The 22091-nt window shown below is 38.4% G+C and overlaps 1 protein-coding gene across 8 annotated transcripts in view; it reads left to right on the top strand.

Moving 5' to 3' along the window:
- The window catches only part of LOC127874600 (cytoplasmic dynein 1 heavy chain 1-like), a 103545-nt gene that overhangs the window by 66100 nt on the left and 15354 nt on the right, over window positions 1-22091 (top strand). For 5 of the 8 annotated variants that reach the window (XM_052419000.1, XM_052418999.1, XM_052419001.1 and 2 more), the window contains 16 exons: window positions 731-943; window positions 1401-1492; window positions 2677-2770; window positions 3027-3218; window positions 3827-4006; window positions 4733-4886; window positions 10432-10627; window positions 13226-13343; window positions 16434-16649; window positions 17081-17219; window positions 17845-17945; window positions 18530-18714; window positions 18959-19028; window positions 19858-20004; window positions 20426-20515; window positions 21174-21488. In XM_052419000.1, the coding sequence (XP_052274960.1) occupies window positions 731-943; window positions 1401-1492; window positions 2677-2770; window positions 3027-3218; window positions 3827-4006; window positions 4733-4886; window positions 10432-10627; window positions 13226-13343; window positions 16434-16649; window positions 17081-17219; window positions 17845-17945; window positions 18530-18714; window positions 18959-19028; window positions 19858-20004; window positions 20426-20515; window positions 21174-21488 (2502 nt within the window). Of the gene's footprint in view, window positions 1-730; window positions 944-1400; window positions 1493-2676; window positions 2771-3026; window positions 3219-3826; window positions 4007-4732; window positions 4887-9640; window positions 9837-10431; window positions 10628-13225; window positions 13344-16433; window positions 16650-17080; window positions 17220-17844; window positions 17946-18529; window positions 18715-18958; window positions 19029-19857; window positions 20005-20425; window positions 20516-21173; window positions 21489-22091 lie in introns of all 8 variants that reach the window. The other 3 variants (XM_052418998.1, XM_052418997.1, XM_052418993.1) reach the window with 1 other exon arrangement.

The following is a 22091-nucleotide window of genomic DNA, read 5'->3' as shown; positions in this document are numbered from 1 at the left end:
TGTTTTTTTTATATGATAGTTTCTTGTTGACTCGTGGTTTCTTTAGGGTCGTGGTTATAGAGATCGCGTGAAATAATGTGATTACACGTTCCAAAATTATGCAGTTGTTAGAAAAATAGTTTTGACCAGGTCAACATCGTTTTTCTTATTAAAAATGCAACAAAAACAGGTCAATATTGTAATTCATCAGAGCTCTTTTTCAAATATTTCCCCTTTTATAAATTGTTCTTACAGTGTTCCTTAGTAACACAAAATGGTTTATTTATGTTAACTTTTCTTAATAGACTGTCTGTTGGCATTTTTTCACAAGAAGTTATTCTTCTCTGCAATGTCAGTTTTAAGGCTATTTATAGATATGCAAATCTTGAAATTGGAATAGCCAATCAGAATACACGTCTCAACAAGACAACATTTTCAAGATGGCAGTTTGACACTATCAAGACAATCGATTATTTATTATTATTTCAGATGATTATCTTTTTCGAAAAAAAAGCAACAAATATAAAGAACAAAGGTTAATAAGTATGTTTATAATGATTCATTTACTTAAATTTATAGAATATGTGTGATGTAACCACTTGATGAAAATTACCCACGACTCAACCAGCATATAGCATATGACTAAAAATGTTTGCTGTAATTTATTTTTATTTTTTTATATATAATTTAAGTAAACACATTTTTGCAACACTAGAAACTTGTATTTGTCAACATCTCATGCTCACTATAGGGAGAGAAGATTGCCTTCATCATGGATGAATCCAATGTACTGGACTCAAGTTTCCTGGAGCGAATGAACACCCTCCTGGCGAACGGGGAGGTTCCAGGTCTGTTTGAAGGGGACGAGTACACTACACTGATGACCCAGTGCAAGGAAGGGGCCACCAGGGAGGGGTCCATGCTGGACTCTTCTGAGGAACTCTACAAGTGGTTCACACAACAGGTGCATACACTGTTTTCTAAGGCATTGAATTTATACAGTCAGATTGTATTACTTACTGGTAAATTTTTGATAATTGCTTTCCATGAACACAACATTCATATTGTGTAAGCTAATAGCATTTGTCAATTGTTTTTAACTTCTTTTTGATGCAGATCAAGAGGTCTCTTTTTATTATTGGATTTTTTAAATATATGTATTTGGAGGTTGTGAGATTTGATGAATTGATTTGTACATGTAGTTGTCCTAAGATCACGAGTCAGAATCAAGTAAACATACAACTGCTTTGATAAGTAACATACTCAAATATAATCAAAGTATAAAGGCAAACTTCTAAAAGCCTTTGCAGGCAAATTACATATAAAAGTGTGTTTTACAAATTAACACTTTCAATTACTAAATTAACCTGTCCTTTAAATCCTGACATTGCTTGTCAACTGTGTATAATCATTCTGTTCAGGTGATGAGGAACCTGCATGTGGTGTTCACCATGAACCCATCCTCAGAGGGACTCAAGGACAGGGCCTCCACCTCGCCTGCCCTCTTCAACAGGTTGGCACTACAGCTTGCTCTAGAGCTTATTATCCCTCGCCATAGGCGGAGGGATATTGTTTTGGCGTTGTCCGTCATTCCGTCCGTCCCTCTTTCCGTCCGTCTTTCCGTCCTTCCGTCCGTCTTTATGTCCTTCCGTCTGTCCGGCACTTTTGTGTCCGGAGCCATATCTTGGAAGTGCTTTTGCGGATTTCAATGAAACTTGTTATGAGTATATATATATATGGATAAGAGGATGATGCACACCTAATGGCATTGTACACCATCTGTTAATAACAGAGTTATGGTCCTTTGTATCTTGGAAAAATGCTTTTTTGTGTCCGGAGCCATATCTTGAAAGTGCTTTTGCGGATTTCATTGAAACAATGGCATTGTACACCATTGGATAATAAGATAATAAAGGAGTTATGGCCCTTTGTATCTTGAAAAAATGCTTTTTTGAGTGTCAAATATAACACTTTTGTGTCCAGAAGCATATTGGCGGGGGATATCAATTCAACGAATTTGCTTGTTTAATACAAACATGTACCAGATACAAATGCTCCTGTGTGTCAGTCTATTAAATCATCTGATTTAAAATATATTATGTGATTTCAAACAATTTTTTTGGTTTAAGCCTATCAACCATTATTGAAATTATAAGAATGATTTCGTGAGACAAATTTAGTCCTAGTGTTCTGTAAGGAATACGCATGGTTAACTTAGTGGGAAGGTTAAAATTTAGATTTACTTGACACAACTTCAGACTGGATTTTCCATTAGAAAAAAACTTTCTTAAAACAAAAAATGGAATTAAAGCATAAAGTGTCATCCCTGATCATCTTGCGCAGACTGCACACGCTAATCTTGGAAGACCCTTTACACACGTGCACAAAGCCTCGATTTTCCTGAGCAAGACTTCTATATGAGTAGTGTTCTGAGAAAACTGGGCATAATGCATGTGCGTAAAGTGTCGTCCCAGATTAGCCTGTGCAGTCCGCACAGGCTAATCAGGGACGACACTTTCCGTTTTTATGACTTTTTTCGTTTAAATGAAGTCTCTTCTTAGCAAAAATCCAAGTTTGGCGGAAAGTGTCTTCCCTGATTAGCCTGTGCGGACTGCACAGGCTAATTTGGGATGACACTTTACGCACATGCATTAAGTCCAGTTTTCTCAGAACAAGGCTCATATATTCCTCTTTCAGGTGTGTACTGAACTGGCTGGGAGACTGGAGTACAGGTGCCCTGTACCAGGTGGGCAAGGAGTTCACCAACAAGGTGGACCTGGAGAAAGGACAGGTGAGTAAGACTACTGGTGATAGGGAGAGAGATGTGAAATTATGAGGCTTGCAAACATTACATGGAATAGTAAGCCCTGCTCTATGTAGATGTTAAACATTTATAATAGTACCAAGTATTATATGCTATTTACCCCTACCTTGGATTCAAGTAAGGCAGTTTTAAGTCAATGGCACAAGTGTGTATTTAGTACTGGTAAACCAGCTAATCCAGCAAGAATAATAAAAGGGAATAAAGTACCATTTTACAATTGCAGTATGTGGCCCCAGCCTCATTCCCAGTAGCCTACCCCAGCCTACCACTGCCCCCAGGCCACAGGGACGCTGTGATCAACGCCTTCGTGTTTGTGCATCTCTCCCTGCACCAGGCCAACTCCAGGCTGCAGAAACGTGGTGGACGTACCATGGCCATCACACCTAGACACTACCTGGACTTCATCAACCACTTTGTATGTGTTATCAAGACTTTATGCATATTAAAGTGAAGGTTCAAGATGAATTCAGAAGATATGTATATATGAACTGGAGCAATTGCCCCATTGAAACCTAGATTTTCTAATAAAAAACTCAAATTTCCTTGAATGCAAGACGAATGGACAAGTATTTCAATGTGTGTAACACAAAGTGCAATAAATTATGCAAGTAATTTTTAGCTCGACTGTTTTCGGAGAAAACCCGAGGTGTTGTCATAGCCAGCTCGTCGTCAGCCGTCCGCTGTAGGCGTCGTGCTAAAACCTTAACATTGGCTCTTAAATCAAAGTGCTTCCACCTACAACTTTGAAACTTCATATGTAGATGCACCTTGATGAGTTTTACACGCTTCACCCAAATTTGGGTCACTAGGTCAAAGGTCAAGGTCACTGTGACCTCTTAAAAAAAAAAAAAAAAAAATTTCTGACAAGTTTTTGCAGCCTAGCGTCGGCACCCATTATGCGGTGCTCTTGTTCTGATATGCAATTTTTAGGTTAATAGGTAAAGCTGAAATATTGCTGATAAAATAACACATACATGCGCTATAACAAAATATCCATGAGAACCTGTGTCCCCCATGTGTCAGGCCAAGCTGTACCAGGAGAAGCGGTCTGACCTGGAGGAGCAGCAGCTGCATCTGAACATCGGCCTGCAGAAGATCCACGACACCGTGAAGCAGGTCGGAGAGCTACAGAAGTCTCTCTCAGTCAAACGCATAGAGCTGGAGGAGAAAAACAACGCTGCCAACTCAAAACTCAAGCAAATGGTAACTTTATTACATAACATTTTGATATCAGCTGAAGTGTGTTTGTTATTATTTTGTGCATTTGACGTGTTTGAATACGACACAATTGTGCATTGACTAAATGCAAATGTATCTATAATGTTTGCAATGGAATTGATGTTTCATGAAATTGTTTACCTTTAACAAGCAATCCAAGTTCCTTTTAATTGTATACCACCTTAACCCTTCACACTCAAAAGAAAAGTTAAATTGGCTACATGAATATGCAAACAGCCTTAAACCAGAACAGCCTGCAAGTAACTTGCAGTCTTTTCAGGTTTCATGCAGTTTGCTGCTCACTAGTAGTTTAGTTTTGGAAATAAAGCCTTTTAAACTTTAATCTAATAAGAAAGGTCGTTAATTTGATTATCTAAGGGAATTCGAAGACATCAAAATGCTTATCGAAAGCCCAAAGGGTTAAATACTAATGACCCTGGCTGTGAGTATAAATGGGTTTAATTCATGTTCCTAAAGGGTCGTCCTAGATTAGCCTGTGCAGCCTGCACAGGCTTATCAGGGAAGACACTTTTCGCCTGAACTGGATTTTCATGAGGAAGTGTATTCCATTAAGCGTAAAGTACAATTGAAGCGGAAAGTGTTGTCCAAATAAGCGTACGCGGGCTAATCTGGGATGACACTTTACTGACATACATTTAACTCCCTTTTCTCAGAGCGTGTCTCAAATGTTTAACAACATTGTTTTCTCAGGTTAAAGACCAGCAGGAAGCTGAGAGAAAGAAAGTGATGAGCCAGGAGATCCAGCAGGCAATTGCTGAGCAGACCCTGGTCATACAGGACAAACAGGTGTTTGTGAAGGAGGACCTAGACAAGGTCGAGCCTGCCGTCATAGAGGCACAGCAAGGTGAGATTGTGCGAGGGAGCTGTAGTGTTTTGGAAAACTAGGCCAAATGCATTTTCCTAAAGTGTCGTCCCAGATTAGGCTGTGCAAGTCTAGGCGAAATGTGTCCTCACTGAATAGCCTGTGCGGATTGATTGCACAGGCTAATCTGGTACAAAACTTAACACACATGCATTAAGTCCTGTTTTCCTATTACAAGGCTCCTTTAATATCTTGGAGTAGAGAACTTGCATGACTATCTTGTAAAAGTTTATGTGGTAAAGAGATTTTGACACGACGTAAAATATGTTAAGAGTAGTTGCTTATAATCGCGTATAAAGATCTTAGAGAAAAAATGTCCGTACATACATACAAGTAAGAAATTTGGTGCAAGTTGCATGCATACTGGCAAAATATTTTAACACACAGGTCAAAAGTAGTACAATAAAAAGCTTTTTTATAGTACAATTTATTAAGGGAATATTGAATAACGTTTTAATCGTTATTTTTGAGGCACAGCAAGGTAGACTTGATAGAATGTTGTATATGTTTAAGAGTTTATTATGTAGCCAAGTAGAATGCAATTTCTTTTCTTCAAGTAAGAAATGTAGTTTATAGATATTTTAGAAGTTCGAAATTGTATAGTATGTAGTAGGTAATTTATTATGTGTGTGAACTGATCTTAGTTCATTCCATGTTCACACTTTTATTTTATTTCGAAGTGTGAATCGAGAATAAACTTTTGTACAATTGAGTTTGTTTTTATTTCCTGCCTTTTGAATAATGAAAAGAAAAGAAAAGGTTTTCTGACAGATGTACAATCCTGTCAGATGCCTTAATATTGTATTGCGTTTGTTATCCACCGCCATAGGCGGAGGGATATTGTTTTGGCGTTGTCCGTCTTTCCGTCCGCCTTTCCGTCCGTCCAGAGACATATCTTGGAAGTGCTTTGGCGGATTTCATTGAAACTTGGTATGATTATATATACATATATGGATAAGAGGATGATGCACGCCAAATGGCATTGTACACCATCTGTTAATAATGGAGTTATGGCCCTTTGTATCTTGTAAAAATGCTTTTTTGTGTGTCCGGAGCCGTATCTTGGAAGTGCTTTGGAGGATTTCATTGAAACTTGATATGAGTTTATATATATGGATAAGAGGATGATGCTCGCCAAATGGCATTGTGCACCATCTGTTAATAACGGAGTTATGGCCCTTTGTATCTTGAAAAAATGCTTTTTTGAGTGTCAAATATAACACTTTTGTGTCCAGAAGCATATTCGCGGGGGATATCAATTCAACGAATTTGCTTGTTGACTTTTACATTCAGGTGCAATTTGATAATTATTTTTATTTCTTTATTGTTATGTTATTTTATATGTATGATCACAACATGTTTCTTGCAAAAATATTTCATTATCTTTTAATGATAAAAAGTATAATTACATGAAAATAAACAGAAAAATTGGCAAGATGGGAAAAGTGTGCAATTTTTTATGTTGTGATATTTTTGTACCCCTCATTTGCTTGATCTTTGCATCTTGAGTTCTGCTTGAAATAGTTTAAGGGAAAGTGGTTGCTTTGGCGGGAATTTAATGGACACATTTAGATTACTTTACAGAATTTATTGACTTCACCCTTTCATGCTTTTCTAACCACACGAAACTTTAAAGATATTAGTTATGAAATATCAAAACAAACATAATTATTGGCCAGGTTCCTTTTTTTGGCACATCCTAGGTCCTCTGAATATTATGTTACTTGCTGTCCTCTTGTATCTTCCTCATCTTTTGTTGCTACTCGATCTTTTGCTAAAATTAAGTTGTGCATTCCCTTTTATTATATGAACATCTTGTTAGCTTGGTGTTTTCGGAGAAAACCCGAGGTATTGTCATAGCCAGCTTGCCGTCCGTGTCGTGCTAAAACCTTAACATTTTGTTAAGGTTTTGAACATTGGCTCTAAAATCAAATTGCCTCCACCTACAACTTTGAAACTTCATATGTAGATGCACATTGAGGAGTTCTACACGCCACACCCATTTTTGGGTCACTAGGTCAAAGGTCAAGGTCACTGTGACCTTAAAAAAAATAAAAAATTATGACAAGCTTTCATTTATTCAAAACTTCACCCGTAGCTGAGCGTGGCAACCGTTATGTGGTGCTCTTGTTTTTGTCATTCATCATCTCGTTATAAAATATCTTTTAGTAGTTGGTGTCTAAAAACATGTTCTTTAGCTTGTTTCTTCTTATGTAGAATACATATTCAGCAAATACATACACATAACCCTGTACTGCACTTATTTATATAAAGGGACAAACTCAAAGCTTTAAATGATGGTGGAAATGTATTCTTAAGTTAATTTATGCAGCTTTCCAGCATCACCTAACCTCACTCAAATATTTGTTATATTGATATGCAATAATCTGGTAATGGAAGGTTATGACACACTTTTATAATACTATATGTAGACATACATACATACTAAAACTGTGAATTCTTTAAATAATCACTGATAAAACAACCAATCTTAAATGTATGAACTACATTGTTAATATTAATTTGACTAAGGTTTCATTGTATCATCTCATTGGAAAACATTATACCAGCATCAAGTGTGATAATAAAATAGAGCAATGCATTGTTTCTTGGGGAAAGGTGATGTGCACTGAACAATAAAGCAAAAAACTAAATATTTTTTAAAAAAGACTAAATTTTTTAATTATACCCCCACAAACGAAGTTTAGGGGGGGTATATAGGAGTGAACTTGTCTGTCTGTCGGTCGGTCGGTCTGTATTAAGTGTCTGCTCTCTTATTCAAGTAGTTTTCATCCGATCTTCACCAAACTTGGTCAGAAGTTGTATCTATATGATGTCTAGGTCAAGTTCGAACATGGGCCTTGCCGGGTCAAAAACCAGGTCACGGGTCACTTAGTGCGTTTTAAACATTCAGCATGTTGTCCGCTCTCTAATTCAAGTATGTTTTCATCCGATCTTCACCAAACTTGGTCAGAATTGTATCTAGATGATCTTAAGGCCATGTTCAAACATGGGCCTTGCCGGGTCAAAAACTAGTTCACGGGGTCACTTAGTGCGTTTTAAACATTCAGCATGTTGTCCGCTATCTAATTCAAGTAGTTTTCATCCGATCTTCACCAAACTAGGTCAGAAGTTGTATCTAGTTGATCTTAAGGCCAGGTTCGAACATATGCCTTGCCAGATCAAAAACTAGGTCACGGGGTCACTTAGTGCGTTTTTTTACATTCAGCATGGTGTCCTCTCTCTTATTCAAGTAGTTTTCATCCAATCTTCACCAAACTTGGTCAGAAGTTTTATCTAGATGATCTGAAGGCCAAGTTCGAACATGGGCCATGCTAGATCAAAAACTAGGTCACAGCGTCACTTAGTACTTTTAGACATTGAGAATGGTGTCCGCTCTATATTTCAAGTAAATTAAATCCGATCTTCACCACACTTGGTCAGAAGTTGTGACTAGATGATGTGTAGGTCAAGTTCGAACATTGGCCATTCCGGGTCAAAAACTAGGTCACGGGGTCACTTATTGTGTTTTAAACCTCACCATGTTGTCCGCTCTCTGATTCAAGTTGTTTTTATCCAATCTTCACCAAAATTGGTCAGAAGTGGTATCTTGATAATGTCTAGGGCAAGTTTGAATATGGGTCATGCTGTGTCAAAAACAAGGTCACGGGGTCACTTAGTGCGTTTTAAACATCACAATTTTATCCACTCTCTAATTCAAGTAGTTTTTATTCAATCTTCACCAAACTTGGTCAGAAGTTGTATCTAGATGATGTCTAGGTCAAGTTTGAATATGGGTCATGCTGGGTAAAAAACTTGGTCACGGGGTATCTTAGTGCGTTTTAAACCTCACCATGTTGTCCGCTCTCTAATTCAAGTAGTTTTCATCCAATCCTCACCAAACTTGGTCACAAGCTTTATCTAAATGTTCTCTAGGACAAGTTTGAACATGGGCCATTCCGGGCCTAAAACTAGGTCACGGGGTCACATAGTGCGTTTTTTAACATTCAGCATGGTGTCCGCTCTCTAATTCAAGTAGTTTACATCCGATCTTCACCAAACTTGGTCAGAAGTTTTATGGAGATGATCTTAAGGCCAAGTTAGAACATGGGCCTTTCTGGGTCAAAAACAAGGTCAAGGGGTCACTTAGTGCGTTTTAAAAATTGAGCATGGTGTCCGCTGTTTTTTGTTAAGACGACAAGCAAAATATTATGTGTCAATGCGGCATGTGGGGGTATTCGTCACGTCTTTGACAAAGCTCTAGTTGAATATGCAGTTATAAAAATAAAATAATATACCCAGTTTATAATTACAGAATATATTGAAATAATTTAGCCTATCTAGGAGAAATGGGGCTTAATGCATGTGTTTTAAGTGTTGTCTGATAATGGTCGGTATAGTCCGCACAGGCTAATTAGGGACAACACTATGTGCTTTTATGGCTAGAAGGTTGTCTCGTTTTAGCAAAAATCCAGTTGAGGTCGGAAGTCACACCTCATTAAACTGTGTGGACTGCGCAGGCTAATTTGGAATGACGCTTTGAGCACATGCATGGTGCTCTGTTGCCCAGAATAAGTCAATAATTATTGTAGCTGAACATTAAAAGCTACAATAACCCTCTTTATTACTCAGTGCACACTGCCTGTTTTTGTTTTCCACATATAACCAACGCATGCTCTGGATTACCTGTTGTTTATTTGCACATTCTTCCCTCTACCCCGCCATGCCGCGCACAGCCGTGAAATCCATAAAGCAACAGCATCTCGCTGAGATACGAGCCATGCCCAAACCTCCAGACCGTGTGCAGCTCTCACTTGAAGCTATTTGCCTGATGCTAGGCCAGCAAGAGACTGACTGGAAGGCTATTAGATCGATTATCATGAGCAGTAACTTCATACCCAGTATAATCAATTTTAGGACTGACGATATGACGTAAGTCTGCCATTTTTAATATATTAGATGTTTTAATGTGTGCGCACTTGGAGAGGGGGATCTGTAGCTGAATTTCAAAAGGTTTGGTAATCATTTACATTCCTTATTTTACCTTTATGTTTTAGAATTGAAAGTTGCCTTATTGTCCCCTACCGGTGAAACCGGAGGGGACTTGTGGTTTGCTTTCTGTCTGTTAGTCTGTCACACTTTTCTGGATCCTACGATAACTTTAAAAGTTCTTCATATTTTTTTCATGAAACTTAAAACATGGATAGATGGCAATATGGAGATTATGCACATCATTTCATTTTGTTCCTACATCGAGAATTCTGGTTGCTATGGCAACAAATATATAAAAAAAATAAAAAAAATACTGACAATGGTGGAGTTTTACTGGTAGGGGACAATTTTGCTTGGCAATCTCTTGTTTAATACTGAAGAAATATTGGAACTGAAGTTGTTGTTTTTTTTAAAATTTGTTCAGGGTTTCCATAAGAACTATTTTGAAATGTTAAGCTATGATCCCCCTCCTATGTGGACACCTTAGCCTAGTTAGATAATTCAGTATCATTTTGCACGCATTCTTGGATTTTAGCCGTACAATCTATCAAAAAGAAGGACCTGGTCGAGATACGATCAATGGCCAACCCACCGCAAGCCGTAAAGAACACTTTGGAGGCCATATGTCTGTTACTTGGGGAGAACTCCAGTGACTGGAAATCCATCCGTGGCATTATTGTTAAGGATGACTTCATTAGTAAAATTGTGGCTCTTAGTACTGAGGATATTGCGTAAGTTCTGCATGGGTGGATGGCAGTTCAAAGGTCCCCTACAAATGTTCTGTTTCCCCCCGAATTATAAACCTATATGTTTTTATATCCCCATTACTGGTAATGGGGGCTATATAGGAGTCACTTTGTCGGTCTGTCTGTCTGTCTGTCTGTCCCGAAAATTTCATCTGATCTTCACCAAACTTGGTAAGAAGATGTATCTAGATGATGTCTAGGTCAAGTTTTAATATGGGTCATGCCGTGTCAAAAACTAGGCCACGAGGTCACATAGTGCGTTTTAAACAGAAAGTTTGTCCGGACCATAACTATGTCATTTATCGTTAGATTTTAAAATGGCTTTGTACATTTGTTCTCCATCATGGGACGGTGTGTCGCGTGAAAAAAGTACGTCAATATCTCAAAGGTCAAGGTCACACGTTGAGTTCAAAGGAAAAATGCTTGTCTGGGCAATAACTTTGTTGTTTATTGTGAGATTTTTAAATCATTTGGCACATTTGTTCACCATCATTGGACTGTGTGTTGCGCGAAAGAATTATGTCATTATCTTCAAGGTCAAGGTCACACTTTGAGTTCAAAGGTCAAAAATGGCCATAAGTGAGCTTGTCCAGGCAATAACTATGTTGTTCAATGTGAGATTTTTAAATCATTTGGCACATTATTTTGTTCACCATCATTGGACGGTGTGTCGCGCGAAAGAATTTAGTCAATATCTCCAAGGTCACACTGAGTTCAAAGGTCAAAAATGGCAATTACTGAGCTTGTCCGGGCCATAACTATATTGTTAATTGTGAGATTTTTAAATCATTTGGCACATTTGTTCACCATTATTGGACAGTGTGTCGCGCGAAAGAATTACGTCGATATCTTCAACGTCACACTTTGAGTTCAAAGGTAAAAAATTGCCATAAATGAGCTTGTCCAGGCCATAACTTTGTCGTTCATTGTGAGATTTTAAAATCATTTAGCACATTTGTTCACCATCATTGGACGGTGTGTCTCGCGAAAGAGATAAGTCGATATCTCAAAGGTGAAGGTCATACTGAGTTCAAAGGTCAAAAATGGCCATAAATGAGCTTGTCTGGGCCATAACTTTGTTGTTCATTGTGAGATTTTAAAATCATTCGTTCACCATCATTGGATGGTGTGTAACACGAAAGAATTATGTCGATATCCCCAAGGTCAAGGTCACACTTGGAGTTCAAAGGTCAAAAATGGCCATAAAAAATCTTGTCCGGGCCATAACTATGTCATTCATTGTGAGATTTTAAAATGACTCTGTACATTTATTTTGTTCACAGTCATTGGATGGCGTGTCATGTGAAAGAATTCAAGAGTTCGAAGGTCAAAATGACCATAAATGATAATGGCATAATAATTCTTAAAAATCGCCATAAATTAGCTTCTCTTGTTTTCTGAAGACCGAATGCAAAATAGTCTGTGTCAATGCAGCATGTGGGGTATACGTCACGTCTGTAACAAAGCTTTAGTTGTAATATGTATATTTTGAGACATTTATTCTTGGTAATTATTATCCCCCGCCATAGGCGGAGGGATATTGTTTTGGCATTGTCCATCCTTCCGTCTTTCCGTCCTTTCGTCTTTCCGTCCGTCCGTCCGGCACTTTTGTGTCCGGAGCCATATGATCTTGGAAGTGCTTTGGTGGATTTCATTGAAACTTGGTATGGGTATATTTATGGACAAGAGGATGATGCATGCCAAATGGCATTGTACACCATCTGTTAATAACGGAGTTATGGCCCTTTGTATCTTAAAAAAAAAATGCTGTTTTAGCCGAGTGTCAAATATAACACTTTTGTGTCCAGAAGCATATTAGCGGGGGATCAATTCAACGAATTTGCTTGTTTACTTTAATTTTGTAGGTTTATATCCTTCTTTCTTTGACAGCTGACAAAATATGCAATTCTGTTCATGTACATACTTGCGATCTTATCTGTATTGTTTGGAATCATGCAGTTTGGAGTACTCTTACTGTACATTATTTTTGAAAGACTTACCCAGTTGAATCTCTATTATTTAGTCATGTATAAATATGAATCCCTCTTATTTTATAAATCTGAAACTACCCAGTTTTACTTAGTTGTGTTTTGTGGTTCATTTTGTGATGATATCTATGCAGGGTTTGCTTATTTCAGGGACATTTTAGCAATCTTTTCAGACTATGAAAACTTAACTACAACAATGAATGAGATACATGTTAGTTGAATGACATTGTCTAAATGTTACATTGTTGTTTGAATTACAATATTTGATAAACAAAACAGAACACAACAAAAACACAAAATATATCTTGCCTTGTATAGTTATTTTTATTATGGAGTATATTTAAGTAAAATGTGGGCTTTAATTGACTGTTATTTTGATGAATTGAATTTAGATTTTATATAAGTTCTATTTCTGACTCAATGTGATGCCAATTGACTAAATATAAAAATTATATTCTGAAAATCATAACTGTTTACCTTTTTATTCAGTCATTTTCTACTGTTAACTTCACAAGTTTAATTAGAGCCCTGTTAAATGATGTACCTCCAGATATGCTGCTTCTACATTCATATATCATTTCTCCCATCCTTGCAGTGATGACATCAGAGCTAAGATGAAGCAGAAGTACCTGAGCAACCCAGACTTCACTTATGACAAGGTCAACAGAGCTAGCTTGGCCTGCGGACCCATGGTGAAATGGGCCATTGCTCAGGTAGGACGTGGGTGTTAGTGTTTGTGTGATTCTGGCAGCAAAGTAACATCAGTTTATAACTATTATTAACATATTGTTTATTACATGACACCTTACTGACCCTTTGTCATGAGATACTGAGTGAGTTAAATACTGCAGGGCAAGGGTATAGTTTGAACCAAATATAAATAAACTGTTCCTGTATTACACACTATGGAGTCAGAAGCACTGTAACATAATTATTGGACAGTTTCATTTGTCTTAACAAACCACAACCTAATATTTAATGCTTCTTAAATGTTATTTAGTGATATGCAATCAGCATGTGACCTGACTGACCAATGAAAAGTGAGATTTTTGTATTGGGTTGATTACTGGTGTATTTATCCAATTGCAATATTTTTTTCAGAACAGAAAATTACAAAAAATGTTATCTTGCACCTTAAAAGATTTTACTTAATGTGATAAGCATAACTGTTTGCATTTAACATACATGTACCCATGTATTTTGACAAACAGATTTGCTAAACATGCACACTAAGTTAAAGCATCCTTTGTACATCTATGTTGATATTCTTATGCTGAATCAAGCCACTTTGCAATAAATTATAAGACATAGAAAGTAATACCCAGTATATGCAGTGTTCTCCATAAAATCTAAAGTAGCCAGAAATATTTTAAAGTAGCCAGTGACTAAGCACGCGGCATGTCGCGTGCACGAGCCGCGAAGTGGCGAGTGGGGTAGGTGCGGGAGGGGTATCCCCTCCTGCCAGGGGGGTATGGGGGGTCTCCCCCAGGATTTTTTTAAAAGTACATGAGTGAAATGGTGCAATCTGGTGCATTTTAGGGAGTTTTTCTTAGATTGAAGTAACCTAGCATTTTTCATAGAAAATAAAATATTTATTTGAAATTTATTGAATAACTCTCTCACAAACTTTGAAAAAAGAAACATGAAATTGCAACAACTGTTTTTTCATAATCTGAATCTGAAGATCCATAGTCAGAATCTAGCCCAGATCCTTGGTCATCCATGCCAAGGGCGTCGAGGGCATCTTGGTATTCTTTAAACAGCGGGTAATAATCTTTTACGGAAAGATACGAACTACAGTACACTCTACGCGTTTTCCCCAAAAAAAAACGCGCTCCCTCCGCGGGTTTTTTTCTGCTAGCGAGTGTTCACGCGGCATTGGAAAGCGAGGTGAACTCGATAAAACGCTCGGCATTACGCCGCGTTCGCTAATTCCCGCGGCGTGTATTACTTTAGCCAAGTCGGTAAATGCAGACGATTTCCGTTCTTATCAGTGACCGCCGCGCAACACCGCGTTAGCAGTGTGCTAATGGGCATACCAAAAAATAAAATAAAAAAATAAAATCCAGTAATTATCCAACAAGACACCGTTATTTAGGATGAATGTGTTTCGAATTTCGTAAACACGCGGACGCCATTATTAGTAACTGTACAAAAAGTTGGGAAAATGGCCTTTGTAGGAAAATCCGAGATAGATTTATTTGTTGTGAGCTTAGACCAAGTAATTACGGCCATTCAGGACTCAACTTTTCGTAAAACATGTGTTCAATTAACTGTTAAACTCCACCCTTTGTTCCCTGTAAAAGATTCGAAAGGCGGAGCTAAGCACATGCAGTTACATCTTTCGACAGTTGCTATTGAGTTATAAACACCCCACTGGTTTAGCGTGTTGATTGTCAAACAAAGGAAGCCAATTTTGTCGGCGAGAACAGTGTGTTTTTCATGCCTTCAGACAGGAAGCGGTTTTTCTTTCATGACGTCAAACTGTCAATTCACACATTTTTGCAAGACTTTTAATAGGGTCCTCGGTCATTTGTCTACATGTTCAGTATAGAAAAAACACCTGCAAACATAAAAACTTTGGATTAAATTATCAAAATAAAAACAATGTTGCAAACTGTGATTATATTAATTGGTAAGTATCAGTTAAAAGACAACGCTTTGTTTGTCGTAAATCAACGAGTTTTCTATACAACAACAACTACTTCTACAACCACGTCGGGATCGATCTATCTTGGTTGTTTTTTTTAATTGTATATATTATACTACATGTATGTACTTGTAATAAATGTAATTTTATTTGAAAATCAGGAAGTCAAACAACGTTAAATTGATCGTTATCTCGTTAAACGCGGAGTTTCCCCCGCGTTGCCAACGCCGAGGGCCGCTGCGTTGGCTTATCAATTTTGCCGATCGTTAACCGCCGCGTCCAAAATCATGCAAACGCCGCGTATCGCGGGATTTTCTTAATCTCCCTCCAGGTCACTGCCCGCGGAGAAGCGTGAGAAATTGGGGAAAACGCGTGGAGTGTACTGTATCGATCGGTTTTATCCGTGCTTCTTCCTGTTCGGCGCATAATTAACGCGCATTAGAATAGAAACATCCGGTTAGTTAATTGAAAGACGAAATTGAAAAATCGCGTCACAACTGGAATTAAAATTGATATTTTTTGGGAAAGTAGCCGGCGCCTAGACTGTCAGTAGCCGGCGAAATCGCCGGCCGCCGGTGCTTCCGGAGAACACTGTATATGTATCTTCCTGGGTACAAATAACATGAAGAACTACTTTGAAATGAATACTTGACTTGGGGAAGTTGGGCAATGGGTGATACCGTGCAAATAGAACACATTGGAATTATTAATTTTAAAGTGGGCTATGTATGGACAATACAACACGTAAGCTAAAAAGAAAGTTATTATCCCCCGCCATAGGCTGAGGGATATTGTTTTGGCGTTGTCCCTCCGTCTTTCCGTCCGTCCGTCTTTCCGTCCGTCCGTCCAGAGCCATATCTTGGAAGTGCTTTGGCGGATTTCATTGAAACTTGGCATGAGTATATAAATGGATGATAGGATGATGCACACCAAATGGCATTGTACACCATCTGATAATAACAGAGTTATGGTCCTTTGTATAACACTTTTGTGTCCAGAAGCATATCAGCGGGGGATATCAATTCAACAAATTTGCTTGTTAATTTGAATATTATGACTGTGAAGAATTGACCAAATGGAAACACATTGACCACTAGCTACATCTTTTTCAAGTACAACAACTATAAAATGCATAATCCCTGTATGTGCCTAGATAAACTATGCGGACATGCTGAAGCGAGTGGAGCCGCTGCGCAATGAGCTCCTGGACCTGGAGAGTCAGGCCAATGACAACAAGCTGAAGGGAGACGAGGTGATGAAGCTGATAGCCGACCTGGAGCGCAGCATCGCTAAGTACAAGGAGGAGTACGCACTGCTCATCAGCCAGGCCCAGGCGATCAAGGCTGACCTCTCCGCTGTAGAAATGAAGGTAGGCTGGGGTGGTGGGAGTGAGCATCGTTCATGTGAGCCCCTGGCTGGCAAATCTGGGCTAAATGTATGTACAAAAAGTGTCTTCCCAGATTGGCCTGTGCGGTCTCAGATTAGCCTGTACGGCACACTCTGTTTTTATGAATCTTTTTTTTTTTAAGGCAGTCTCTTCTAATTGAAAATCAGATTTAGGAGGAAAGTATCTTCCCTGATAAGCCTGTGTTTTCCCTGAGGGAGGCTCATGTGTGAACTGTTTGTAGAGCTGGAAACACCCCATTTCTCTGTTTCATGTAATGGAGTTGTCAGTTACTGGCATAAGTATGTAAACAAATAAAATTTTATTCTCTCACTCCCTCCATATGACAGACCTTTTCGAAATGGTAGTGTTCATATAAAAATGTGTTTATTGACCTGTGAGTATTGGTTGTGTAGGTTGAGCGCAGTGTTGCCCTGCTGAACTCACTGGGTGGTGAGAAGGGTCGCTGGGAGGCAGGCAGCGTCACATTCAAGAACCAGATGGCCACCATCATTGGAGACGTGCTGCTCTCCTCTGCCTTCATGGCATATGCTGGTAGGCATCAGATTGGTTGTTGAGGATATACATGTGAGACATGCTCTGATAAAAAGGGTTTAATTCATGTGCCTGAAGTGTTGTCCCAGATAGCCTGTGCAGTTCGCACAGGCTAATTAGGAACAACAATATCCGCTTTCAGTATATGGAATTTTTGTTTTAAGGTTGCCTGGCCTAAATGAAAATCCAGTCCAAGTGGAAAGTGTTATCCCTTATTAGCCTGTGCAGACTGCAGAGGCTAATCTGGGATGACAACGCACATGCATTAAGCCCCATTTTCATAGAGTGTGGCTCATCTATTTACAGTTTTACAGCAATTAGTCACTCCCTCCATATAACAACCGTTACCTATTCCTCCAAAAATTATTTGTAATAAAAACAACCAATGACTATTCTAAGTTGTCCCATTAATGTCCACATTAATTTTCGTATTTCATCACTTGGGCATATAAGCAACTTGTGTATCCTTACTGATCTTTACTTTTAGGTGGGACATATCTGACAAGCGGTATTGGAATTTCAGTTAGGTTAAACTATTTTTTCTGCGACCACTCTTCAACAAAATTTGATCATACACCAAAAACAACATGTATCCTCTTTAAAATGAATGTTTCTTATTCTTCAGGCTACTATGATCAGAAGATGCGTCGCAATCTGTTCAATGTGTGGGCCACCCATCTACAGAAGGCCAATGTGCAGTTCCGTTCAGACCTGGCCAGGACTGAGGTAAACTCTTAATACATGTTCTGTGCTCACAACATGGTCTTTAATTGAATGCATTTTTTTGTATTGATTGTGTGACATTTGATTGTTGAAGAATTCTTTTTCTGAATGAAATTATAAGCAAATCTAATCAAAATAATAAAAACAATCTTGAAAACTTGTTGTTTCAATTGCAAACTCTTGAATCTTTTAAATATAAGCCCTTCAAATAAAACCATCTCACAAATACAACAACTATAGATTAGATGATGATGTGCAATAGTGGAAAACCCTTCCTATAATTAGACTTCTTTATTTCATGTTCATACATCTGGGTGCTGTTCTGGAGAAACAGGGCTGAATGCATATGTGTAAAGTGTCATCTCAAAAAAGCCTGTGCAGTCTGAACAGGCTTATTAGGGACAACGCTTTAATGGTATTTATCATTAAAAAGAAGTCCAGCTTTAGTGAAAATCCCATTAAGTGTAACATGTTGTCCCTGATTAGCCTGTATGGACTGCACAGGCTATTCTGGTTCAACACTTAACACTTATGGATTAAGCCCCATTTTGCCAGTGTGCTGCTCATATCCATCCTTATTTCCCCAGTACCTGTCTAACGCTGATGAGCGCCTGAGGTGGCAGGCCAATGCCCTGCCTGCTGATGACCTGTGCACTGAGAACGCCATCATGCTGAAGAGGTTCAACCGCTACCCACTGATCATTGACCCCTCTGGGCAGGCTACCGCCTTCATCATGAACGAGTACAGGGACAAGAAAATCACCAAGACTAGGTATGTATTGTATAAAGACAAAAATTAAATCAAAGTACAAATAGAACTTTTTAACTGTAATTTGTACATGTAGATCATTACAAAAGGGCTTCTTGAAAATCATGTCAGAGAAAATTATGTATTGAAAGCATTTCTTGATATGCTCTTTTGCGTGAACCTTTACCAAATTCATTTCATATCATATGATATATGTTACATATATTAATTCCCATGTACTTGTTCAATAAATATTTTATAATTTCAGTTTCCTTGACGATTCGTTCCGTAAGAATCTGGAGAGTGCCCTACGTTTTGGCAATCCACTATTGGTCCAGGTAAAGATAAATATACTACACATTTATATAATATATATACAATTACACTTTCAACCTTCTCAAATGATTGTGTTCAGCGAGATCATTTGAACATACCCTTATAGGGGTCAAACTTACAATATCCAGGATGCAGGATGAACAAGGTATCCATGACACAACTAGGGCTGTTCTAATTGCTGTACTTGCCCTTAATTGTAAGCGAAAAATAACATAACAGGATGTTCAGTAATGTTATATTTTTACTTTAGTCGGTAGTCAATAATCCATGATTGAGCGCTACACTACAAATCCGAGTATTGCAGGTTCTATCCTAAGCCTGGCTTGTGGGGTTTGGTCATGAAATACTTTCTATGGCTGTTCTACCCATACCTCTGATTCAATAAGTGCTCTTGTAGCTTACTGGCATAGGTATGTGCACACAGAACTGGTTAATTAGCTAACCCATGAACAGTGTTGATTAACCCTTTACCACTTAGATAGGTATTTTGATGTGTTTGTAGTCCCTTAGAAAGTTAATTTAATTAAAGACCTTTCTTACTAGATTCAAGTTTGAACGGCTTCATTTCCAACCCTTGGATATGGATAAGCAGCAAACAGCATATAACCTGAACAGACTGAGAGTTACTCGCTGGCTGTTCTGGTTTTCTGCTGTTTGCAAATAGCCATTTTGAATTTCACTTTGCTTCTGAGTGAGAAAGGGTTAACTGACCGCACTGATATGACTAAAATATTGTTCAAAAAGGAAAAATATCCAATGAAACAAACTATATCCCACTGCTTGATGAACATGAAACATGACTCTGTACATAGGATCAATGTTTTCTTGTAGGACGTAGAGAGCTATGACCCGATTTTGAACCCCGTCCTGAACCGTGAGTTGCGTCGCACGGGTGGCAGAGTGTTGATCACCCTGGGAGACCAGGACATTGATCTGTCACCTTCCTTCACCATATTCCTCTCCACCAGAGACCCCAATGTGAGTACATTGAACTTTTATTATGTCCCCCAACACTATAGTGGGGGACATATTGTTTTTGCCCTGTCTGTTGGTTTGTGTGTTTGTTTGTTTGCGCCAACTTTAACATTTGCAATAACTTTTGCAATATTGAAGATAGCAACTTGATATTTGGCATGCATGTGTATCTCATGGAGCTGCACATTTTGAGTGGTGAAAGGTCAAGGTCATCCTTCAAGGTCAAAGATCAAATATATAGCTTCAAAGGGGCGCACAAGTGGACATAGTGTTTCAGACAAACGCATATCTTGTTGGACATTATAATGCTTGTAATAAGTATTTGTTTGGTTCAGATTTCTATATTGGATATAATTTCTTGCACAGCCCTCAGTATGTGGTTTTACGTGTTACTTTCATAAAATGTGTTTTACTGCTATTACAGGTTGAGTTCCCACCAGATCTGTGCTCAAGGGTGACCTTTGTGAACTTCACTGTTACCAGAAGCAGTCTCCAAGACCAGTGTCTGAACCATGTATGTAATTAATGAAGAAATCAGGATCCCTGATACTATGCCGTACAATTTAAGTGTGTTTCTCTTACCATTCATAGTGCATTTACATTAACGAGGGATAACAAAGCAGCAGCCCTTTTCTGCTTGAATTTTTTCTTAGCCCCTTAGTATTCCTATGCCCTCTATACATGAGGTATTGAATTAATAGTGTGGGCACACATAGTGTAAATGTGAGTATTTTAACCTGTTTAAATTATCCTTTTGTAGATTTGGAATCTTTCAGAAGCATAGAAGTTTTATACCAGTTTATTTTGACCTTTAATTTCATTTTGCTGCAATGTATTGACACTCACTTTCAAAACGAAGGTTTATAATAATGCCAAGGGCATATGCAATGAGATTTCAAAGTTTTTCCACACAAGACACACAGAACAATTCCTGTTATCTAAATTTTAGTCTCACTCTGTTGATGGGATCCCCACTCTTAAAGGATTCATAAGATTTCTCTTCAGGCACTTAGTACTGGTTCTACCCAGGAAACAAGTTACGCAGTATGCCATTTTCATTTCAATGCATTAAAGGATTGATAATTTGGTTAATAATAGAAACAAAATGATAATTTATAACTCAGATATTGAGAAAAACACACATTGATCAAAGAACACACAATCTTCCCCAGGTGCTGAAGGCCGAGAGACCGGACGTGGACGAGAAGCGTTCAGACCTTCTCAAGCTGCAGGGAGAGTTCCAGGTACGCCTGCGTCAGCTGGAGAAGTCCCTCCTGCAGGCCCTCAATGAGGTCAAGGGTCGTATCCTTGACGATGACAGCATCATCTCGCACCTGGAGAAGTTGAAGAAGGAGGCGGCAGACGTGGCGCGCAAGATGGAGGAGACTGATGTGGTGATGGCTGAGGTGGAGACCACGTCCCAGCAGTACCTGCCCCTCGCCAGCTCCTGTAGCAGTATCTACTTCACACTGGAGGCTCTCAAACAGGCATGTGGCGGGTTGTTTGTAACCTTTACTGCTCAAATGCGCATTTTGAGGTGATTGTTGTCCCTAAGAAAATAACTTAAAAATTAAGCCTTTCTTCCTAGAAGTTTTAAAGCTTTCATTCAAACTATTAGGCACTGATGAGCAGCAAACAGCATAAAATCTGAATAGACTGCAAGTTACTCAGAGGTTGTTCTGATTGCATGCTGTTTGCACATAGCCAGTTTCACTTTGCTTTTTAGCGGGAAATGACTGATTGGGTTTTTATACCCCCACAAACGAAGTTTAGGGGGGTATATAGGAGTGAGCTTGTCTGTCTATCAGTCAGTCGGTCCGTATTAAGTGTCTGATCTCTAATTCAAGTTGTTTTCATCCAATCTTCACCAAACTTGGTCAGATGTTGTATCTAGATGATGGCTAGTTTGATTTGTTAAATTATCTCATTGATGTTATTCATTGAAGTTTACAACTTTGTACATACAGATGTCTGTTCAGAAATGTTATGACCAGTTACTTAATAAGTATGTAAATTTTTTTAAGGTTTATATCAGTAATTATGTTTTCCTGATTTGCTTATGTTCATAATGTTCTGATGCATTAACTGCT

This window comes from Dreissena polymorpha, chromosome 3 (assembly GCF_020536995.1).
Source record: "Dreissena polymorpha isolate Duluth1 chromosome 3, UMN_Dpol_1.0, whole genome shotgun sequence".
Lineage (NCBI taxonomy): Eukaryota > Metazoa > Mollusca > Bivalvia > Myida > Dreissenidae > Dreissena > Dreissena polymorpha.
The sequence above is the reverse complement of the archived record's forward strand: the minus strand, read 5'-3'. Positions and strand labels throughout refer to the sequence as shown.